Source organism: Haemorhous mexicanus, chromosome 4 (assembly GCF_027477595.1).
Source record: "Haemorhous mexicanus isolate bHaeMex1 chromosome 4, bHaeMex1.pri, whole genome shotgun sequence".
In the NCBI taxonomy this organism is placed as follows: domain Eukaryota; kingdom Metazoa; phylum Chordata; class Aves; order Passeriformes; family Fringillidae; genus Haemorhous; species Haemorhous mexicanus.
In genome coordinates, this window is record NC_082344.1 from 71,764,309 (window position 1) to 71,786,062 (window position 21,754).

The 21,754-nt window shown below is 45.2% G+C and overlaps 2 protein-coding genes across 6 annotated transcripts in view; one reads left to right on the top strand and one right to left on the bottom strand.

The window, feature by feature from the left end:
• The first annotated feature begins 62 nt into the window (after nt 1-62).
• MRPL35 (mitochondrial ribosomal protein L35) lies at nt 63-2,444 on the top strand. Its single transcript, XM_059845402.1, has 4 exons — nt 63-115; nt 210-378; nt 1,737-1,881; nt 2,099-2,444. Exons 1-4 carry the CDS (start codon nt 79-81, stop codon nt 2,285-2,287), a joined length of 540 nt encoding a protein of 179 aa, XP_059701385.1. The 5' UTR covers nt 63-78; the 3' UTR covers nt 2,288-2,444.
• Nucleotides 2,445-3,248: 804 nt separating this feature from the next.
• REEP1 (receptor accessory protein 1) overlaps nt 3,249-21,754 on the bottom strand; it is a 74,161-nt gene continuing 55,655 nt past the window's right edge. For 4 of the 5 annotated variants that reach the window (XM_059845395.1, XM_059845397.1, XM_059845399.1 and 1 more), the window contains 3 exons: nt 17,430-17,465; nt 9,153-9,292; nt 3,249-7,162 (listed from right to left, as the gene is read on the bottom strand). In XM_059845395.1, the coding sequence (XP_059701378.1) occupies nt 7,091-7,162; nt 9,153-9,292; nt 17,430-17,465 (248 nt within the window). In that variant the 3' untranslated portion in view covers nt 3,249-7,090. The remainder of the gene's footprint in view (nt 7,163-9,152; nt 9,293-17,429; nt 17,466-21,754) is intronic. The other variant, XM_059845396.1, reaches the window with a different exon arrangement.

Genomic DNA, 21,754 nt, shown 5'->3' on the forward strand with positions numbered 1-21,754 from the left:
GGTGAGAGATCCCGGCTCCGGTGCGGCCGCAGCCCCGTGGGCGGGACCCGGCGCGGCCCCGCCCGGCGCAGCGTGGCCATGGCGGCGGCGGCGGCGGCCCGCGGGGCCCTGGCGGGTCGGTACCGAGGCAGTACCGGGGCAGTTTCGGTGTCGGGGCTGGGGGTGTCTGGCTGGTATGTTTGTGCTGAGGCTCTCCCATGTCCCCGCAGGGATCCTGCGGCGCTGGGCCCCCCGCGCGCTCCCGCTCGGCGGCCCCTGCGCCCGGTGCATCGGGCACGGACCGGCCCCGGCCCTGGCCCCGGCCCCTGCTCCGCTCTGGACCCCGCGGCTGCTCGGCGACAACCGGACCCGGGCAGGGGCCCCCTCGGTGCTCAGCAGGTGCGGCTGCGCGGCTTCTTCCTCGTGCGAAAAACCCTTAAAAGGGGTTTCAGTTTGTCTCTATATATCTTATATAGAGAAGAGCTTCTCTCTATGTATCTTATATATGTGTACCTAATATATATTTTTATTTGCATACCTTACATGTTTTAGATGTATTATATTGTTTCATATCAATATAAATAATTTGAATTACTATACATTTAATATAGATATGTAACTATATTTTACATTAAGTATTAAGTATAAATATACTTAAGAATATATATTTTATTCCACTTCATATGCATTACATAATATGCAATATACTGAATTTATTATGTATCCTATAACATATAATTTATCATTGTGTGTATTAATATTATATTGTTAATATAGTCTGTTACATTAAATAATATAATATGTGGTGGTATATAACATATGCAATAAGTATAGTATATATGTTTCAATTCCTCCGTATATATTTATATATGAATATTGTAGAATCATAGGTTGGAAAAGACCTCTGAGATCATCAAGTCCAACCCTTACCCCAGCACTACCAAGTCCAGCACTAAATCGTGTCCTCAAGTGCCACATCTGCATAGATTTTACATCCCTCCGGGGATGGAGACTTGTCCATGGCCCAGGGCAGCCTGTTCAGTGCTTGACAACCCCTTATGTGAAGAAAGTTTTCCCTAGAGTCAATCTAAACCTCCCCTGGCAAAACTTTCTCTTGTCCTGTTGTTTCGTGGGGGAAGAGACTGACCCCATTCCCTATATGTTTATAAAATAGACAGACAGACAAACACATGTATAATATATAAACCTCAGTCTGACACTCTTGGGCACCTTTTCACTCTGCAATGGGTCTGTGTTATCCCCAAAGCCTCCCACTTCAGTCACCATTAATGCTTGAAGCCGGAGGTAAATTAGGATACTCTTTGCAGCCATATTTTACAATCAGTCTTGTAATCACTGCTGTTTCTCTTGCTGCTGGTGGGTGTTGGACTAGATGATTTAATGAGGTCCCTTCCAATTCAAACTATTTCGTGATTAATATTCTAAAAGTAATTTCTGAATCCAAGTAACAGCTGAATATTGGCTTCTGAGTGTTTGACTGCTTTTAGTAGATTAAAAAAAAAGGAGGAATAATAAGTTTGAGCTGAATTTTGACAAGAGTCCAGCCCTGTCATTGGTATTCTACACCCATTAGCTGGTGTGCTGTAATATTTAAGAAGTCCTTGTTACCATTCAACCAAGCCACAGCTCTTCTGATCTCTCTATGTGTGATAAAGGCAGTAATTTCTTTTAGAAAAAGGTGTTTCATTCCTGTTCTGTTTCCCCCTTCATTTTGGGGTTGGTTTGGTGTTTTTTAGTGTCACACCTCTACTTCCAAGTTTACTCCAGCAACCAGCGAAGAGCCTCACCTACTGCAGCCTACGGAAAGGAAAGAGGAAAAGTGTGAAAGCTGTGGTCAAAAGGTTCCTCCGGCTGCACAACGGCCTCTGGGTTAGGAGAAAGGTGAGATTTTTGGGGTAATGAGAGCCTGTTCTTTACAGTCAGGATAAAGGAGGGCAGTGGCTGGTGTGGAAGTTAAAAAAAAACTCTGTAGAGAGACTCCCATTTTCCTGAAAGGTGGGGATTTATCCAGGTTTGCTGAGCAGTGTGGCTGTGCTTGTGCATTTGCAGTGACCTACTAAGAAATGAGGGTTTTTTGGTGTGTCTTTTCTCCTGACAGTCTGGTTATAAGAAGAAGCTGTGGAAGAAGTCAGCTGCCCAGAAGAAGCGTTTGAGGGAGTTGGTGTTGTGCACCAGGACACAGTGTAAGCTCCTGGATAAAATGACCACTTCCTTCTGGAAAAGAAGGACCTGGTACGTTGATGACCCCTACCAGAAGTACCACGACCGCACAAACCTTCGTGTGTAGAAATCTTGGCTTTGCCCATCTCTGGAAAGGGGCAGTGGTCATGTGGCATGGTCTGGGTTTTGGAACGTCTGTAATGCCTTTTTTAAATAAACATGTGCATATCATCTGAACAGAATTATGGGAATCAATGCCCGCAATAAAGGAATACTCGAATTTATCTTCATCTGCTGTTTGTTTTACTTAGCAGAGGTCAGGCTGGTCACCTACACATTCTGATGTCTGGTGGTTTCCTGTGATTGTCTGTCACAGAGGAATACACTAAACAGCACTAAAAGTGAATCATTCAACATTCTTAATCTTATTTTTTTAAATAAATATGTTTAAATAACCCCAGAATCTATTTTTCTGTATCCATACTAAGTGGTGTCTCACTGAATGGAGTCTTCTGGGGAAGAGGAAAAAGGAGAGCAGGTCCATTGTTGCCTGTCACAATAACACACTAATGCCCTGTGTCCATGCTAGAAAGTGTAGGGGGAAAAAAAAAACCCAAACCAGAATTTCATAGCTACATGCTGGTTTTGGAACTGATTTTAAAATATATTGGCCACCAGCTTTCATTACAGGACTCACATTTTGTGTCCTCTGTTGGTTTTTGAGTAGTAGAATCTATTCTTTGTGTCCTGCACAACATCAGAGTAATTTCTTGTTTTTTCCTTTAGGTCTAAGTAGACTTCATACTGCACATTCCTGGTCACACATAAATGGAACAACCCCAAGGGCTTATCATGGGGTCTGTTTGGAGAGAGCAGATCAGCTAGACCCTGTTTTTGCCAAGGCTTGGATCAGATGCTTTCTCTACAAAGCTGATACTCCAGAAAGTGTATGAAAGCAGTACTTTAAGGCATTCCCTGATCACCCATTTTTGAGCAGACAGCCTCTGGTCATCAGCCCCAGAGCTGCCTGTACAGCAGGGGTGGTTTGCTGTACAAGGCTGTAGCATTGCAATGAATTCACTAGTTACTCAGAGTGTTCAGTAGCTGTATTTTGTTCTTTTTCCAGTTCATGATACAGAAAGTTCTGAAGGACATGCAGCACTTAGTGAATACAACTATATACAGTCAGCCAGAATTCAGATAAAAATAATACAGCAATCAAAGTGATTATTCTGGCCTGCCAGATACATTGAACAGACTAAAGATGTTTGGTTTTGTATTTTGTTCTTTTTTTTAATAAAGAAAAGATTAAGACTTTATTCAAGATGTATATCAAGCAGTATAACAAAACCAGCAAAACAACCTTTGGAATACTGTTGTAATGGCCATCCTTGTGAGGCATCAAGTGTACCATTGTATCACAGACCTTTTCTACCCATCACAGGAAAGAAATCACACCAAGTGCACAATTATGAGCCTTAAATAGTTTGTCTAAACGCAAATCCCGACGTGTTCTCTGCTAGTTCAAATGTGCTGGATGCAAAACAGGAACCTGAAACTAACAGCAAAAGGGAGACTGTGGGTGAGGAGCACAAGGGTTCATCACGACACGAGGACTCGCCAGCAGCCAGAGGCAGCAGGTTGTTTACAGGAGGAGCACTGTCTCCAAGCAGCTTTCTCCCTCCTAGCAGGAATAAATTGCCTGATTCTCTTTCCTTCTGTGCTGGGTTTGCACTTCCACAAGGTTTTTAGGTTGATTCATTCCAGGGTGACCGGGACACACGTGAAGTCTGTCTTGTTTTTGGTGGGATCCTGATTCAGCAGTTGGTGACTGCTGGAGCTGCGCTGATGCTGACCCCTACAGCAGGAGAGGCACAGACGGGAGCACTGGGCTGCTCCAGGCTTATTTCTTCATAACTGCATGATAAACTGGGGAGGTCATTCACAGGCCTGTTTACCACAGAACATCTCCAGCTGCAGTTTCCCTCCTCTCAGCCTCAATTTTATGTGATTAAAATAATGCACGTTTCAGTGGAGCCCTGAACTGGGTAAAGGCTGTTTCCTAGGGCTGGCCTGTTCTCTTCAGAGTTCCACTCTCAGCCCTCTCTGAGACATCAGGAGGTGCCTGCCTGCCCTACAGGACTGATGGTAGGGGCCAGCTGCCTGAAAGGCCCCAAAACTGGGCTTTTTAAACTAAACCAGATCTGCTATTTTAAACCATCAGCTGGAAGATTGCTTGATTTTAGGAGGGGAGATCTTGAAGTGCTCAACCAGCCTGCACACTCAGAGCTGGAGCGGGAAGGGAGTTGAGAACTGCTCCTTTCCAACACATGCCTAGAAAGCATCCATCCATCCATCCATCCATCCATCCATCCATCCATCCATCCATCCATCCATCCATCCATCCATCCATCCATCCATCCATCCCTCCTGCACACCCCGGTTTGCCAGGAGGGGTCAGCAGCAGCGCAGGAAGGCGAGAATCACCGAACCGGGCTCGCTCCTTGGCAGAGGCTCCAGAGAAAAGCTGGAACAAAAGACTTCACGGGTGGTGTTTATCCGGAATGAACACAGCAGCTGTGACACCGAACTGACAGGCTGGGGCAGCCCCTGAAAACAACCTGTGCGAGGAAGGTGAGGAACCAAAGCGAGTGGCTGCTCTCATCTGTACAGAGCACTGGAGCACACAGAGCACGAGTGCACGAGGTCAGGCATTCACATTTCTGTCTATCTATATGCAAATATACAGCTCCATTGATAATACAGTTTTTCTTTTCCAGAGATATGAAAAGGTTTATTTTTCTCATTTATACAGTGAATGTTTTGAGAGATATAAGGCAACTCCCTTGTCAACATTTCACCTCAGCACTTAAGAAATGCTAAACAGTCAAGTTTACAGTAAAACAGCAGATTAGACGCACATTAAATAGTTTTAGTGAGAATCAATGTTAATACAGCGTGTCTGAGATTAGAACTTGTCAGATGTTATGCAGCTCTATGTTGTTGGGGTTATTTGGCATAATGGAGTGCAAACTTGTCAGCTTCTTTTTTATCTTACAGCAGCCCATTGCATAGCAGGGAAACATGGCTTGCTTGCAACAGGATTTTATTTTCTGCTAACAGTGCAGGCAGTTTTCCTATTTCTTTTTAATGTTAGCCAACAGAAATCAAATAAACTCTAAAGCTGCTTAGAAGAAAAATACATAAGCTTAGCTTCTCAAAGCTTTTGCTGAGTATCTTCCAGGGACCAACTCTTCTGTAACTGCTCTTTAGACAGGTTTGTTTGGGGTTTTTGGTTTTTTTTTAATTTACTTTCCGAAGAATTTTTCAAAATTTGCAAAATATGACTGAATCAGCACATGGAAATAAAATTCTCAGGTAATGAGGCCAAATACTGTGGCAGACACAGGAAACAACTGCGTGATTTTCCATTTTCTACCCAGGTCAGATAAACATTTCTGTGTGCATGTAATTAATTTCTTTCTTCCCTACACATGTAGGAAGCTGTGGGGGTGACCTCAGGGATCCACCAGATGGGCAGCTGGGATGTGGATGCACACCTGGCAGAGAAATGGTTCCAAAGGCCACTTCAGAGTTCTCTCTGAGCCTGGCACACTCCAGCTGGCTTTTGGCACCCTGGGCTGCTGCACCTGAGCCAGATGAACAGTGACACCATGGAGCCCCTGTGCTGATCCATTGGTGATGGCACATCCTACATAATGCTAAATCCTTTTCTAGTCTATGTGACAGGTCCAAGAGCAAACACAAAGGGTCACGAATTAACTTATGTGTGAATCTCACATGCTCAACACTTACAAGAGACACCAACTTGAAGCACAAATACACAAACCCTACCATGTCTTCCTCTTCTTTTATATTTCCCATTTATATATGGATAAAAATTAACCACTCCATCTGGTTCTTGTGGTTCTAACCAAACTCCATGCTACAGGAGGAACTCCAGGCTTCAAAAAGCAGCTCAGACCCAGCACTCTCCTCTACTCATGCAAGCAGAACAGCAGCCCCTCAGCAGCAGAGCAGAGTGCTGGGACTGGCACTGTTGCAGCACGGGAAAAAGGTGTGTTTTCCCCTGGAAATGCATCATTAAAGCAATTCTAATTTCTGTTGCTGCAGCTTGCTCAAGCCTGGCTTGCTCACACTTTAAAACTCACAGTAGAACATTGGCCATAGGTGGTGGGATTTAGTTCTTCTACGCATCATTTTCCACAAAATACTCTCCTGGCTCAGGCTGATCAAAACTAGGACTCCCCTTCATTACATCATTGAAACAATTTTTTTTTCTCTTGCACATCACTTCCTCATCCTCTGTAAGTGGTTCTGTCTCTGTGGGTTTAGCACAATAGTTTTCTCAGAACATGTGATTTACTTGCAGAAAAACGCAGTTGCAGCTCAGCTTTCTCTAACAAATCTTGGACATTTTGTACAGTCAAAGTACTTTGACATTTGTTACATCATTCACATCATTCACAGTCTTGAGGAGGAAGGGAGGAAAGAGAAATCCATGGGTTCTGCAAATCCACTTCATCCATGATAAAGCCATAAATAAATACACTGTCAATGTAGCATCATGAGTAACTGATTATTGTTGTTTCCTCTGGGCATTCACAGAGCAAGAGCTATGCAGACACAAATGAAACTGTAAATGTACACTGTGGGTGGGTGCACACTCTGCAAACCAAACCAGGAGCCCTCACCTGCAGGTGCCTGCCAGACTGTCCTACCCACATCAGGGACAAACACCAGCAGCGTGCCACAGAAGGATGTGGAGAGAGGAGGAGAAAGGCCATGTCTACAGTGCTGTACATCAAAGCACATCCATCCCACTGCTGCTTCCTACGTTATGAACGAGTAGCTCTTTAAGGCAGAAGAGAGACATTCTGTGGATCTTGGTGCTATTGGCTCATTGCACTCACATTGTTTCAGTGGCAGAGGACGAGGTACTTTTCTTCCTGAAGCGAGGTCTAAGAGTCCTAGGCGGTGCCTGCAGAGAAACAAGACAAAACTTCAGAGGCATAGTAGGAAACATCTTTTTATTCCTTACAACTCACCCATCCTTGTGAGACCTCTGTGGCAAGGATCCATGCATGAAGTAATGCAGAAGTTTTGGCCCTGAAGATCAGTAATGAATGGCCAGCTGAGGACTACTCTCTTTAAGAAACCTGTTGTCCACCCAGGTTATATCAACACATTCCCCTCTAGTCCTTGGTTAGAGGCGTGGTTAAGGATGGCTAATAAAGAGTTGAAAGAGCCAGGTCAAACTGGTGCCATTTACAGCAGCTCATGGATCTAGAGATCAAACTGGTGTCAGGGAGCCAGCTCTGGTGTCTCCCAGCCCATCCTGCCCTGTCCAACCCACCCACAGCTCCTTGTGGGGTACAGCTCATGGCATTACAAAGCTGAAGGGTTTCCCAAGATGGAACACACCAGGCCTGTAATTCTCATGAGGTAGAACTCCTTAAAATCACCATCTTGCTTGGGAAAGAGGCCAGAAAAAATCTGTTGAAATGATTTTAGAAACCAGCTATTGGAATTCTGCCTTGAAGTCAGCTGGTGCAGAACTTTTACAAGGAGCCCTGACTGCCCAGGAGGAGGCAGACCAACTCCAGGAATTTGGTTTCCTGTGGTTAGCCCTGTTCTCCAGGCTCAGACAGACATTAGTCAGGCTAGCAAACAAATGAAAGAAAAAGCCCAAATCTGCTGTGCCTACTTCTCTCAGAAGAGTTCTGGTGGGGCATTGTGTCTCATGAGCTTCACAACAAGAAATGGTTATCAGATGTTGTAACAGGACATGGATTCTCAGTGTGGAGGACTGTGACTGCATCAAGTAACACTGCAAGGTGTGGTAGGCTCTTCTACTCCATTTACATAAACATCCAAAGCCTTGCTTTCTTAATAGCATTAACCTTGTTATCTTAATAGCATTAACCCATATTTACCTGTAAGGGCCTGACAGGACCAAAGCAAGGACTTTTCTGCTTTACAGGACTTTCAAACCCAAGACCATGCCATGGTGCAGCAAGGTATTCATGTAGACAAGGGACTGCAGCACAGTGAGGTTTTGTTTAGACTCCACCTAAATCTCAATTTTTTCTAGTTTGACCATAAACCAAAGTAGTTTCTCAGAGAGATGGGATTAATCCAACACTTCACCCCATCTTCTAAGCCTGAAATCTCACCCCAGGTCCCTGCAGTGAATCCCCAACAGCACAACAGATCTGGATGGGACAGCTGTGCCCAGAAAGCACAGCTGGAGCAGAGGTGAGGAGCAAAGCTGCTGTGTACAGCAGCAAGGGATCCCACACCACACCTGACTCCACAGCTGCTGGCTCCCAGGAGCCCAGGGACACAGCCAGACAACTAGAGCAGCACCTCCTGCAGCCTGGGAGAAGGCTGCTCTTGGGGAAACCACGTGGCTCTTAAAGCAAAGCTGTCATTGACTGCATAGCCAAAGCTCTTAAATGAGGCAGGAACAGCTCTGCCTCCTTTGGGAGGCCACTGGACAGCTCTGGGAGTAGCTGGAGAGGCTGCACCTTTCCATGGCTAGAACAGAGCAGCCCAGACTTTGGTGAGAGCCCCCACAGGTAGGACAGCCCAGCAGAAGGGATTGCAGCTGCTGACCAAACCACACTGCTCTGCTCCCTCACACTGAGCCAAGGGAAGGACTTGGGAGGGAACAAACTCAGCTTCCCACAGGTGGAGATCTCAGCTGCTGGCTGTGGCTCCATCCACCCTGCCCAGATCTGCAAGGAGTCTTTCCCTACAGCACCTCCCACAGAAGTTTTTATTTCCTCCATAAGAAAATGTAGCTAAAATTTTGGCAAACCAGAGTGAGATCTGCATTTCTTTAGTTCTTTTGTTTCCATTAAGCAACTGAAAGTGTATTTAGACCAAAGAGAGGTTTTTTCAGTTGAAGATTCCAGCTGAAGAATCAAGGACTGTCAGAAGGAGGAGTCTTGACAGTATGGAAGTACCTCAAGGGGTTGATCCTTCTTTTTGGGCCTTTTGTTCATGGATGCACAATCGTTCTCTTCATCATCTGAGAACACTGAGCCCTTTGTTTCACAGTTTGTCTCAGGTGGCTTCTCATACCTAATGTCCACACTTAATTCACCTATTTAACACAGCCATTTGCAGCCTAAATGTGAAGACAGGGGATGAGGAAATCAGTGATGGTTTGATTCACACAAATGTCACTCACTGCAAAGCCATGCATCTTCCAGGGATTAATAGACAGAAGGGTCACACATCACACTCTAATAATAGCAGCTGTGGGGTTAGAAATCAGTAGGCTCGTTTACAAAGCCATTATAAAGTCTATTTTGATTATTTTACACAGAATTGAGACTAAATTCACAGCTTTTGATGTTTGGGAGGTTGACACTAGAAAGAGATTTTTTTGTTTGTTTGTTTGCTCAGGGATAAATAAAATAACTGATTTCTTGAATTGCTGGTTCCATCCATAGCTCCTGCATCTACTGCTTCCTCTAGAAGACTCCAAATGGGTGTTGAAGTCCTCTGGTAAACACAGAAAGCCTGCCTGGGATGCAGAAATAGGAAACACAGCAGCACTTACTGACTTGAAACTGACAGTGGTCAAGGCAAGCACCCAGTCTGAGATCCACTGAAGTTCTCAAAAAGATTCACCAGGCATTGAATGGACCCTCATCAAGTGGGTATGCTGCTGGAAAACCAGTGCAGGGAGAAGTGTCTCTTCTGTCACTCTGGAGTAAATGTGGTGGAGCACTGGCTCTGCTGATGTTCCTGAAGGCAGTTTATGGCCTCATAACTACAAACCAAAAACTCTTGGTGGTTCTTACCCTTGTAACTTATGGCACAATCTTTGTGGGACTGGTTGTGTTACACAACACAATCCATTTGCTGCCCAAATACACACAGAAAATGAGACAGTATTTTTAATGACCAGCCCAAAGCAAGAGGTACAGAAGAGGAAACTCAACATGACCAAGTTTCCTGCTCTCCATGGTTTCTTACCAGCAGGGCTGGAGGTTTCTCTGTTTAATTGAGAAGGCTTTTTTGATTCCAAAACATGGTAGGAGGGGAACTGTTTGTTGTTTAGGTGGGACTAAACAGAATTACTGGCTCTATACTTTGTTGCATGAACAAACATAGAAATAATGCTCTGTTTTTCTTGTCTCAGCCTGTGTAAGAATCTGCTGGACCAAAAACTGAACCCCAAAGACTGAAACCAAAGAGGATTCTTCAACATCTAATACTTACTAATCCCTTTTGATTCTTAAAGCCCAAAAGAACTGAATTCTTTGACAGCTCTTCCAGTTGGGTAACAGACAAAGGGGAAATGATTTGGCTACAGCAACACCACAAGTCATGAGCAGGTCGCTGGGGCTCTCCCCAGTGCCAGATTAAAGTCAGCAGCTAATCACTCTCAGCCCACAGGATGCAGCTGCTGCTCAAGACAGCAGCCTGTGCACACCATCCTCTGCCCACTGACCCTGTGCTTCTACCCCTTTATCACCATTCACATGGGCAGGCTGGAAAACACCACTGCAGCTTTCCAGGAAGAGCTGGAAGTTGACTTTTCCCCAGCTGTACTGAAGATGTTGATAAGCACGTTGCAGAGAGGCCTAGGAAAATGCTGAAATGTTTTTGTTCTGTGTAGGACTGTAGTGTGAATACTGCATTGTGGGGAGAATGAAATATTCTCTAGACCACATGGCAAAACAGTACAGGAATGTTTTGGTTTACTATTTTATCCCTCCACTTGGGAAGTGATCTACCCAGGAGCAGCCTAGCTTAGACCCTCTTGGATGTGGAAGCTGTTCTTTGCTGCCTGCCTAAGCCAAACCAAAATGTAGTCAAGTTTAGTAGAAGTGGCTCAGAATTTCTTTCAATGGCCTCACTGAGGTTTGCACAGTGGCCCAACAACACACCTCCAGCCCAACCACACACCTGCACCTCCAGAGCAGACAGGGGCTTTCACTAGGGAAAAAGGGCTTGGAATGGGATAGGATGGAGGGGTGTTGGAGACCCAAAGTTGGGGTGGTCAGTGACCAGAGTGAGGAGACACTGGCTGCTGAGGCTGAGTGAATAAAATCATGACAATGTGCCATGCTGCCATTCTACAACCAGCCACTCCACTGGAAAAGGAGCCAAAAGGAACTGTCAGCCTGACAATGCTTCTATGGATCCCATGGTTTTGCAGCACACATTGCTTTCTTCATTACTGTGCTCTTTCTTAAATTAGATTCTGGGCAAAAAAGATACCCAGTGAGCTCTGCCACCCATGTCACCTCCACAGCAGGCACAGTCTCCTGCAGGCTTTTCCATTCTCCCCATCAGTCCAGGCATCACATCCATGTCCTGAAGCTGCTTCCATGAAGATCAAGAGGAGAGCTCAGCCTCCAAGCTGGCACATACTGCTTTGATCCCCGCAGCTGAGAGGTCTGTAAAGTTCACTGGAAGTTGAGCTGATGCCCTTTTCTTCACTGCTCCACCCAAATGGGAACCAGTTTGGCTTCAGCCACACTGAACTGGAAAAAGGAAGATGGGCTTTCCTAGGCTTTTCCACTACTTTTCTGGCCATGGATGAGAAAAGATCTGTAATACACATGGCACTTTCCTTCAGACCTGGAGCAAGAAGGGAGGACTCCTTGCCCATCCTGCCTTGGGAAGGACAGCTGTATTGTGAGCAATCCAAGCTCATATTGATCTGCCAGACTTTGGGGTGCCAGCCTTTGCCCCACATTTGTGGAAGCATTCTGCTGTTATGGGATGGCAGAAAACTCATCTCCAAAGAGCAGCTTCCGTGTGAGCCCCAGCTCTGAAATTGTTGGTTTTTGTGAATATGGTGATGATATGATAAAAAACTGATTTTCTGACACCAAGAGAGTGAGTAAAAATGTAAAGCAGGGGTTAATCAGAAGAATATACACACATGTGAGGAACTGCTGAGAAAGGAGATGGAGATTTAAAGTGAATGAAAGGGTTCTGGGACACCAAGGGTTGTTACCAGAGAAAGTAAAGATTGAGGAGTTAAACATTGCCAGGGCTGGAGCATGCATTTTGAGGACAGCACGTGGCCTTGGGTGACCTCCTGTGTGTTTCTAAGAGCCATCTTTATGCTCTGAGGCTGTGGGGCCTCAGGTCACGATCAGATGTCCCCAAAGCAGCAGAGTCAGCAGTGTGTGCTGCTCCAGGGAACAGCCAACAACCCCAGGGACTGTCACAGCCAGGAGGTGGCTGTGTAAAAACATGGATCATACACCAGACCTTTGCCCTGACTCTGTTTGGAAGAGTCTCACTCCCCATCCCAGGGGGGGCTGTGTTTTAGGTGTCTCCACCTGTTACATTTACGGCTCCACAGCTTTGTGTGAAGGGACTGAATTGCTGCAGAAGTGGGAAATGGGCTGGTGTTCCAGGACTGAAGCTGCTGCTGCCTCTTGCAAACACCTTTTCAGTGCACAGACCAGATTACACTCCTCTCTCCACTAAAGCAAGACAGAATCTGACTGGAAACAGTCTAAGGAAATGGATTATTCCAGTAAATTCCCTTAATTCCAGTTCCTATCATTCCATCATAATTCCTCCCAAGGGAACTGATACAACAAACACATTGGTGGGAAGCCCTGAAAATGGGCACATTTCAAGTTAAAGCAGATATTTGAGTGCTCTGCAGAGCTGGGATCTGAGCTGCAATGCACCTCAGGGAACAACCCAGCATGGACCAGGAAATGCAGGGCCAGATCATTGCAATCTTTGATCTCTGTGATTCAACAAGGCTAAGAAATTTCACTTGCAAAACTCTTCCTACAGCAATATCTGGGATTCAGTAGTGTGCTGATCCAGCAATCACTTTGGTTCAGACTCTGGTCCATGCTGTCATGTAAACCTGTACCAAATTCCTTTGGATTTTCTTGAGTACAACAGAAGTCAGGACCTGGCCCACTCTAAGTGCAAGTGAACAAATGACTTTGATCCAGATCCCCTGAAAAATCTGTGCACTTAAGTACAGTTACAGTGGGAATCAGGCAGCTTTGACATTGCACCTCCCCTTATTTTGTCAGCACAATACTTCTTCCTCAGGAGCAATGGGGAAAACCACAGTCACAGACTACACAAACCAAGAGTGATGGATTGTATTATTGTAATGGAAGGTACAGTCACTCCAAAGTTAAGCCTTTCCAGGGCATCATTCATATAAAGAGGTTTGCACACCACTTAATAAGCACAGGAGAACAGATATTTATTCTATGATGGCCATCAGCTTCTTTCCCCTGCAACAAAGATAAATTCACCATCATTTCCAAAAGACATTGTACTGTACTTCCCCAGCAGATTTCATTGCCAAACCAAGGAGTTAGGAGCAGCCAACTACACCAGCACACACTGCCCAGGAGCCACCAAACAGAGGCAGACATCCTTTCCAAAGCTGGAGTCAGATGCAACCAAAGCAAACAAACCTAATTACATCAACAAAGTCATCCGTTAATGGAAACACATCCCCAAATGAGTGAGTTGTTAAGTGCTAGTCTATTCCAAACACCTCAGAGGAAAATTCATGCAATCTGTAACACTTACATCAGAGTCCCATAATATTTACATAGAGAAAAAGAAAGAATAAACTGTTAGGAGAAAACATTTGGGTGCAGAGGGGGAAGGAACATTGTTTCAGGACACAGAAATATTCATCTTTGCTTTTATCAGATCTGTCATTCAGCTGAAGTTTATTAAACAATAATTAATGTTTTCACTTTCTGCTGGTACAATGCAAGTGCACTTAAATACTACTGATTTTCTGTGAATTTTTTTTCTTCCCTGAAGTAACCAAAATACATCTGAAACTATTTTTAAATCTCAAAAAGAAAATCACAAATTGCTATTCAGAAATACCAGTGCAAAGTGATGCAAACCAGCCCTGTAAAAATTTGCTTCAGTATTTAGTAAAGGGAAATTTTAAGGAACAAAATGCCTAGAGCAACAGAAAATTGCTGTTTGTTCTTTAAGTTCAGTAAGGTTAAAAAAAAAATCCTCTGAATAAGAGCTGGAAGCAAAACTGGCTAAGAACCAAAATAAAACCACCTACACCATTTAATTGAATTAGTTCAGAGATGTACAATCAGCCCCCTTGACATAAAGTCAATTAGTGTTTTTAAAGCACTTTCCACTGTAATAACTCATGTGCACTTCTGAGCACACCACAAAGGAGGGGTTGGATTCAGCTAATAGACCAGTGAGGTGATTATTTAAAGCCCAATTAAGTGGATGTCCCATTGAGGTCCTTGGTGAGCTGCACTGCTGGTTGGGTGTCATCTGTCACCTTGTGGAGCACAACCCTGCAGTGCACACCCAAAACAGACCCATTCATCACAAATGTCCCTGCACATTTCTTACACTGCCTAAGGCTTCTGATCACCATTTTAGTATTAAATGCCCCCTCAAATACTTGCAGTCCCAACAATTCTCCTGGTATACACTGATTCTTCAATTCATGAGAGATATATTTATTCTCTGCAATAATTAAAATGGTTTCTCCCTCTCAACCACGCCCCAGGTCTTTGCAACAGCAGACATTAGTTGAGAGAACACCACCAAACATAATTTTGTTACTTCTTAAATGCTGGTCCCAAGCAAGATTGTTTAATATTGAACAGCGTTTAAGCATTTGCCAGACACTGCCAAAAGACAAACAGATATCCCTGGAGATTTTTACTCTGTCCTCTCTGAAAGGGAAAAGGAGCTCTTACATAATTGTACCATTGTTCCTGAATGCTGCAGCCTGACTTTGCACAGAACACAAAGGAGAAAAAGCAGAAACTTGGGTAAAAACCTGGAGGGAGTTCCACCAGCAAAGGCCTGGCCAGGAACAAAAGCAAGAGGAGCTGGCACAGGAGCTGTCAAAAAGATGTGCTGGAGTCCATCTGTCAAACAGGCTTGTGTTTCAGTGAAGCTGCCCAGAGCAGAGCAGGATGAATATCCTGAATTGCATCAGTGCTTTGTCATGTGCAGACTGTGAGGCAGTGGGAGTGATCCAACTGGGCAGGAAAGGGCTCTCCTGTGGAGCCAACAGCTTCAGCACAGAGAATCCCATCAGTGCTGACAGGGACAGTCCTGCTCCAGAGCAGAATCAGCACCCAGCCCACCACCACTGCTGACAGGGACTGCTCCAGCTCAGGGGGCTCAGGCTGTGCTTCAGGCTCTGCAGAAATGCACACTCCATGGCACCTGCAAGGTGTCATCCTCCTGACACCTTCTCTCAGAGTATCATCTAAGGAGCAGAATGCTTGGACATTTGCTCCACCAGCCTGTGCTCTCCTAAGAGCTGAGGAGGTTTCTGTGAGTCAGAGAGTGAAATAATTGAGTTTTACCTACAACAGCATTAATGCAACTGCTCCTGCCAAAAAGACTGCACTAAGGCTCTAAAGCAGCTTTTAATATCCCTCCTTGAGGAAAGACTTGACTCTCTGCCCATTTAGATTATAAACTCTTTGGAAATGAGAGCTGTTTAATGATGGGACTCTGAAACTGGCTACACTGAAGTTTGCACCAAGAGAAGATGAGTGCCAATAGCTCAAGGCAACTTAGCCCTAGCTAAACAAAATTAGATTCTTTCTTCCCCCAGCTTTTTGTGGCACTGAAAAATGTTCACATGACGTAGTCAGCTCTCCAAAGCTACCAAAGATGCACTTACAAAGGAGCATTTTAATGGCAGGCCACTGTCTGAGAGTGCATTAATGCATCTATTGCCTTGGAGACAGAGAAAGGGCAGCCTGTGGAGACAGAATGAACCCTCTGTGACACAGAGCCTTGGCACATCCCTATTGACATGGTCTAAGGGACTGGATTATGTTGGAGAGGGGGCAGGAATAGTAAAACAAGCCAATGTGAAAGACAGGGTACGAAATTTCAACAAGATCCAAATTACTTTGGGTGCAATTCATAAACATATTGGACTGACTGCTGCTTTAGCATCATTTAAAGACTTTCCTAAGATTACCTCATGACTTTTAAGCCCATAAGGATTCAGTGATTCTTTTTATAAATAACACTTTGAAGTCAAATCCATAAAGTAGGTTTAGGCTAAAATTAGAAGAGTTCTAATAAAATGCCCTGTGAATACAAGTGTTGTTTCAACAGATATCACCTTAAACATGCTTAATTTTCCTACACAATGGCACTGTCCCCCAGAAAAGGAAGGGTAACAAATCAAATATGAGGGTGGGTTTGCCACCCAGGCAGGGTGCAAGGAGGCTGTGCCAGCCTGGAACCATCGGGCTCCAAGCACCAGCACTGCACAGGGCTCTGGCACCAGCTGCAGGGCTCTGGGAAAGCACAGGTGGCTGCAGCATGGTGGCAGAACTGTGATCCTTTAGTCCTTCTGCTGCTGTCTCCAGGTTGATTAGTGTGCAAAATACACAAAAAGCACATGAGATGAGAAGAAGAGTTACAAAGGTTTTTTTGCTTCCACCAACATAAGACACTGCCAGTCTGTATTTCTTTTTTCTCCCCAGACAAGCTGCTTGGCAGTCCCATCCTCTGGCATGCCCAAATTGGAGTTCTCCCACTCCTTTCATCTGTCACTGGGAAAAAAATGCAGAAGTGACATGTCTGGGCTCTTAGCAACCCAGCTAACTGGCACAGCACTGAAAAGACCACCAGCAGCTAAACAATTCACTGCACTCCAACATTTGTAAACACAATAAATGCTGGGGACAGCAGGGACATTTTTCAAAAATGCTTCTGCCAGAGCCTGAATCAGGGAGAGTCAGTTCAAGCCTATTTTGTCTTACCAGGATCTGCTGCTGGGATTTGCTACCCTGTTCACCCCAAACACAAATGTCCTCTCCACCAATGGAGAAACATGTCCCAATCCTTAGGGAACACAGCAAAACAGGGCTGGGGCTGAGGAGGTTTTGCTCTTGCTGCATCCCCAGTGGATTTACAGCAGCACTGGGGGACAGGGGGCAGAGGAGTTACACTGCACAGCAAGGACATGGCACATCCTCTAGAAGAGAAAGGAATGAAGTTTTTCTCCAGAGGAACAATCCCCATCCTTGGGTAGCACAGGTCAGTATGGTGAGAAGCACTGAGGTTCTTGCCATGAGCACACACACAGCTCCCAAACCCGCTCACAGCCTGGCCTTCCCCTGCTTTGCCCCCCTGGTGTTAGGAAACCCAGTGAGCAAGAGCACCAGGAGCAAGCCAGGCTGGGGGATGCAGCCATGCCCAAAAGGGATGCATGGATGCCAGGACACAGGAAATGCAGCACTCACCTCTGAGGAGTCGGCACACCGAGCAACACGTGCACACTGAAAGAGGAGCTGAGCGTTAGGAACTCGTTGTGAGGCCACTCACTCTTAGAAAACACTTGGCACCATTTTGAAGGCCCTGGTGTGCACAGGGAGATGACCAGCATGGAGCACAGACTCAGGAATGTGCCTCATCCCAGGCTGTGTCCATATGGGTGTTAAGGATGGGGTTAGATACAACTCCCTGGTCTCATACCAACCAACTTCACCAGCTTCAGTGGCTCTCAGACCACTGAACAGAAGGTCCACTGGAGGGACATGGGAGTATGGATAAGCAATCTTGGAGGATGGATGCACAACCCAGTGCAAAGGGCTGTATGATAACAAACACAGAGTGCAATACTGGGATTTGTAAGGCTGTGTGCCTGGATTCTTCCAGTAGATTTAGAATTCTTGTAGAATTCTACAAGAATTCTAGAATCTACAAGAAGGCTGCTGCAACCACTCACACAGCTTCTAAAGAAATCTATCCACACATTCCTGATCTTCCTAATCCAGGAGGGTCCTACAGGAATTAATATCCTGATGGAATTGCCATAAGAATGAAAGCAGCCAAGGGGATTGCATTGCACCCTTCAGTGAAAGCAGGTGATTCATAACTGTTCATGCACATGTGAAGTTTACAGCTTCATCTTGAGCACAGTTTGTGTTCCAGGAAACAGCCTAAATTTCCAGTTTGAGCCTTTCAATTTAATGCTCACAGTGGCACCAATGACTCCACATTAAAGAAAATTACTGAAGAAGAAAAGGATTTGAGCTCTGTGTGATTTTTTTTTTTTTTTAGTTATGATTGTCCTGCACTGGAGACACTGGAAGTTCTTCCATAGTTTCACAGTAATTTTAAAGCAGCACCATTGAGAGCAGATGCCTCACTGCCCCTTACACTCTGGCCTCCCCCTGCTTGTCCTACTGCTGATGTCTGTGCTGCTGCTCTCCACTGGCTTGAGGATCTGACCCAGGTCAAGAGCAACCTGGAAGCAAGGGATAGCATTTAACTTGAACCAATCCCTTGACTGGAGTCAGCATGTAGAAATAGGATTGAAATGTATCCAAAGGAAAAGACAGATGGGCCAGAGGAGGCAAGCAGCTGGGTTACACCTTTGGTGGGAGTGCTGCCTCACATTGGCTGGATGCTGCTGTGAAAGTATGGGTTCCTTAAGAGATCTGCTGTGGGTTCAGCCTCTGATCTTACACAGAAGGAAGCTGATCACAGCTTTATGACAGTTTTTTCTCTGGGAGCTCAGACAATATATATCTGGGTTGTTCTCACACATCTTTCTGGTTGGTGGGCACTGAATACCCAAACATATCCTGACTGCTGATGTTCCCCCACCTTTGTTCTGTACTGCAAAGCTTTTGGTCCTTCAGCACAAGACCAAAAAAACAGCTTTGATTCTCTCCTGCTCAGAGGACTGGAGAGTATCAGAAAGTGTCCATTTCTGCTTTGAAATCATTCCAGATAAGAATGATCTTAGCCTGGGACAAGCTTAAGCAGAAAGAACATTGGGTTTGGGCAGTACAGAGGGTGGCTGCATTGTCTGTGATCCTCTGCCCCAGGCAGCTCTGGACACTGACTGTCCTGTGATGCAACACAAATTAAGGTAATGCTATAAGGTTTAGAAGTGCAAAAGCTCCTGTAAATAAAGACAAGTCTGTATGTGGATTGTGACTGGACATTTGCCAGAACAACAGGATTCCCTTGAAAAATATTTGGAAATATTGTTCTGGAATTTACACTTTTCCATAACAATGCACAGCCACATGACATTTACAGTTCCCAAAGGAAAGAGGCAGTTCTGCCTGTGGAAAGGGCACAGCTTGGATCAAGCACTGAAATAAAATGTCACAGTCCATCATCTGGGTGCCAGGACAATAAACTGAGAAATGCTGAACCAAGAGTGAAGTGAGAAATCAGATGAAGAGGTGGTGGGCCTGCTATGTGGAAGAAGGGGCTCACTGTGTGTCCTTGGTGCCACCAAAGGAAGGTGTGCACGTTTCCCTGGAGCTGTTTGTGGGGTCAGCAGCCCAAATCAAATCATGGCAAAAGCAGCCTCTGCCTCTTCATGCCACCTGGGTGTGGCTTTTGACTGGGTGTGAGGAGGAGGAGAAGGGTCTTTTTGGGATGAGTGGGCACCCCTAGAGCCCACTGTGTGCTGAGCAGTCCCACTCCTGCAGAAGGACCATCCTCACAGCAGAGCTGCACAATGAACAGGCACCACTGAAAGGCAGCAAAGACAGAAAAAGGTAGAGGGGGCAAAAAAGTAGCAAAGGGTAGAGCAAAGGAGCAATTCCCCTTGTCTCAAAGGCAGCCCTTGCTTATTCTATTTCTTGGCCTCATAAGACACTCTTCAGCAGGCAAAATAAAAAAACCCCTTTGCTGTATCTGCATGAGGTTGTTACAAAATGGCAAACTCTCCACACAGTACTTTGTGTCAAGAGGGGATTGAAAGAATCACAAATCCATCTAAGCAGCACCATTCACATTACAAAAATAACAACAGTGGAAACAAAACAGGCTGAGTGTTTGTGTAGCCTGGTCCTACAGCCAGCTTTTACAGCCCACTGGTGGCAGGAGAGCCTTTTCTCATGCTTCAGTGGGCTTGGAAACATGCCCAAGGGTTGTGAAACCAGAACCTGAACCACTGCTGGTGCTCACTGGGGGCTGGGGGGTTTAACACCAACAAAACTGAATTTTAGCACTCCCTTCTATGCAGGGAAGACAACAGACCTCTCCCTATGCCCCTGTCTTTCCAAAACACTTTATTTCAGATAGCACATCTGCTCTTAAACACAACAGTCACACAAGAGGATTGGAACCAGCAACATCAAATTCCACACCAGGTCTGGCTGTCCACTGCTCAGGGCATGGGACCCATACAAACAGCTCTGAGCTCAACCCAGAGCCCTCTCTTCTCTCAGGTGGGGTCAGCTCTCAGCAGCCTCCATGCCAGCTCCTGTGTGATGACAGGGCTTTAGCTTTTATTGGCTAATTGAGTTAACATGCATTTTTTATGTTCAGACATCATTGTTTCAGCTATACCTTAATTCTAACCATGAGTTTCAGAGCTCTCATCAAAAAGGGATGGTGGTTTGGGTGTGTGTTTCTTTCCTGAGAGCTTAATCTAAAATTCTATAATAGCAAGGCTATTACCCCTCAGAAACTGAGCTCTGCTGTCTTGTCAGTCAAAGAAAACACACCAGGTGAGAACATGGCTCTGTGTTTTTCATTCAGTCCAGCCCTCTGCTAATCCCCTTAATTAGTGTGGTCACAAAGAGATCAAGGAGCAGGCACAATTCTAGCTGGCAGCAGTCAAGGACAATCAACATAAGCCTCCTTTGAACTATATAAAACTTTAGGTTTTGTTTTGGGAATCATTATCCTCCTATTCTAAGGTTCCTCTTAGAACACTGGGAATGAAGCATTTACAGAAGGAAAGGGTAAGATGTTTCCTTTTCTTTTTTGTTGGTTCTTTTATTTAATGTTGCTAATATAATTTGTGGACTTGCAGTGGGACTAGGATGGAAAGAAAAAAGAGAAGAAAATACCTCTAAAAAGAAAAAAAATCAAAACAAAATTATCTACCTAAATCTGCTTTGGGTGACAAGTTGCTGATGGAAGAGGTGATAGAGCATCAGGAAAATAGAAGGAGAATGCAGGTTCTGTAATTCACAAGAAAAGCTGTCTATTTAAAATGAACACCCTCATGCCAAACACAGTCTGGGTCATTTTTGAAGACTCCATCTGATGTCACATTGACTGTGTCCCACTATTTCTAAAGCAGGTGCAAAACCAGAGGAGTTCAATGTTTCTGTGAGGCAGTGGGCACACCTGACAGGGACATTTGTGCCATCTGAGGGCTTTGAGAGAGGAGACAGGCTGTGTGTCTGCTGCTCTGTAGTGAGTGCTCATGCCCATTCTCACACATGCACACATTTCATGTATACATAGCACACTAATGGGCAGAGGAAAATTCTGTCTGTCCCTTGCTGATGTCCAACTCTCCAACTAAACAAATATGAAAGGTGGAGTGATGGAACCATGTCTGGGCTTAGTGTGCCCACAGCAGTGTCATCTCAGCAGAACATGGCCCTCAGGATGTGGCACAGTGTGGCTGGCACATCACAGTCTTACACACACACACACAAGTGACAGCTGACTCTGATCAGCTCTCCCCTCCAGACATTCTGACTGCACACAAAATGGTGCCCACATGAAACAGCACAAGGACTGCAGAGACCAGAACTGTGTCTTTCCCTTCCTGTGATCAAAAGTGAGAGCAAAGCTCAAG

Excerpts from the sequence above, each read along its gene's own strand:
- MRPL35 (XM_059845402.1), top strand. The coding sequence starts at position 79 with ATGGCGGCGGCGGCGGCGGCCCGCGGGGCCCTGGCGG. Across the intron at positions 116-209 it reads GGCCCGCGGGGCCCTGGCGG|GGATCCTGCGGCGCTGGGCC; the intron begins GTCGGTACCGAG and ends ATGTCCCCGCAG. Across the intron at positions 1,882-2,098 it reads GCCTCTGGGTTAGGAGAAAG|TCTGGTTATAAGAAGAAGCT; the intron begins GTGAGATTTTTG and ends TTCTCCTGACAG.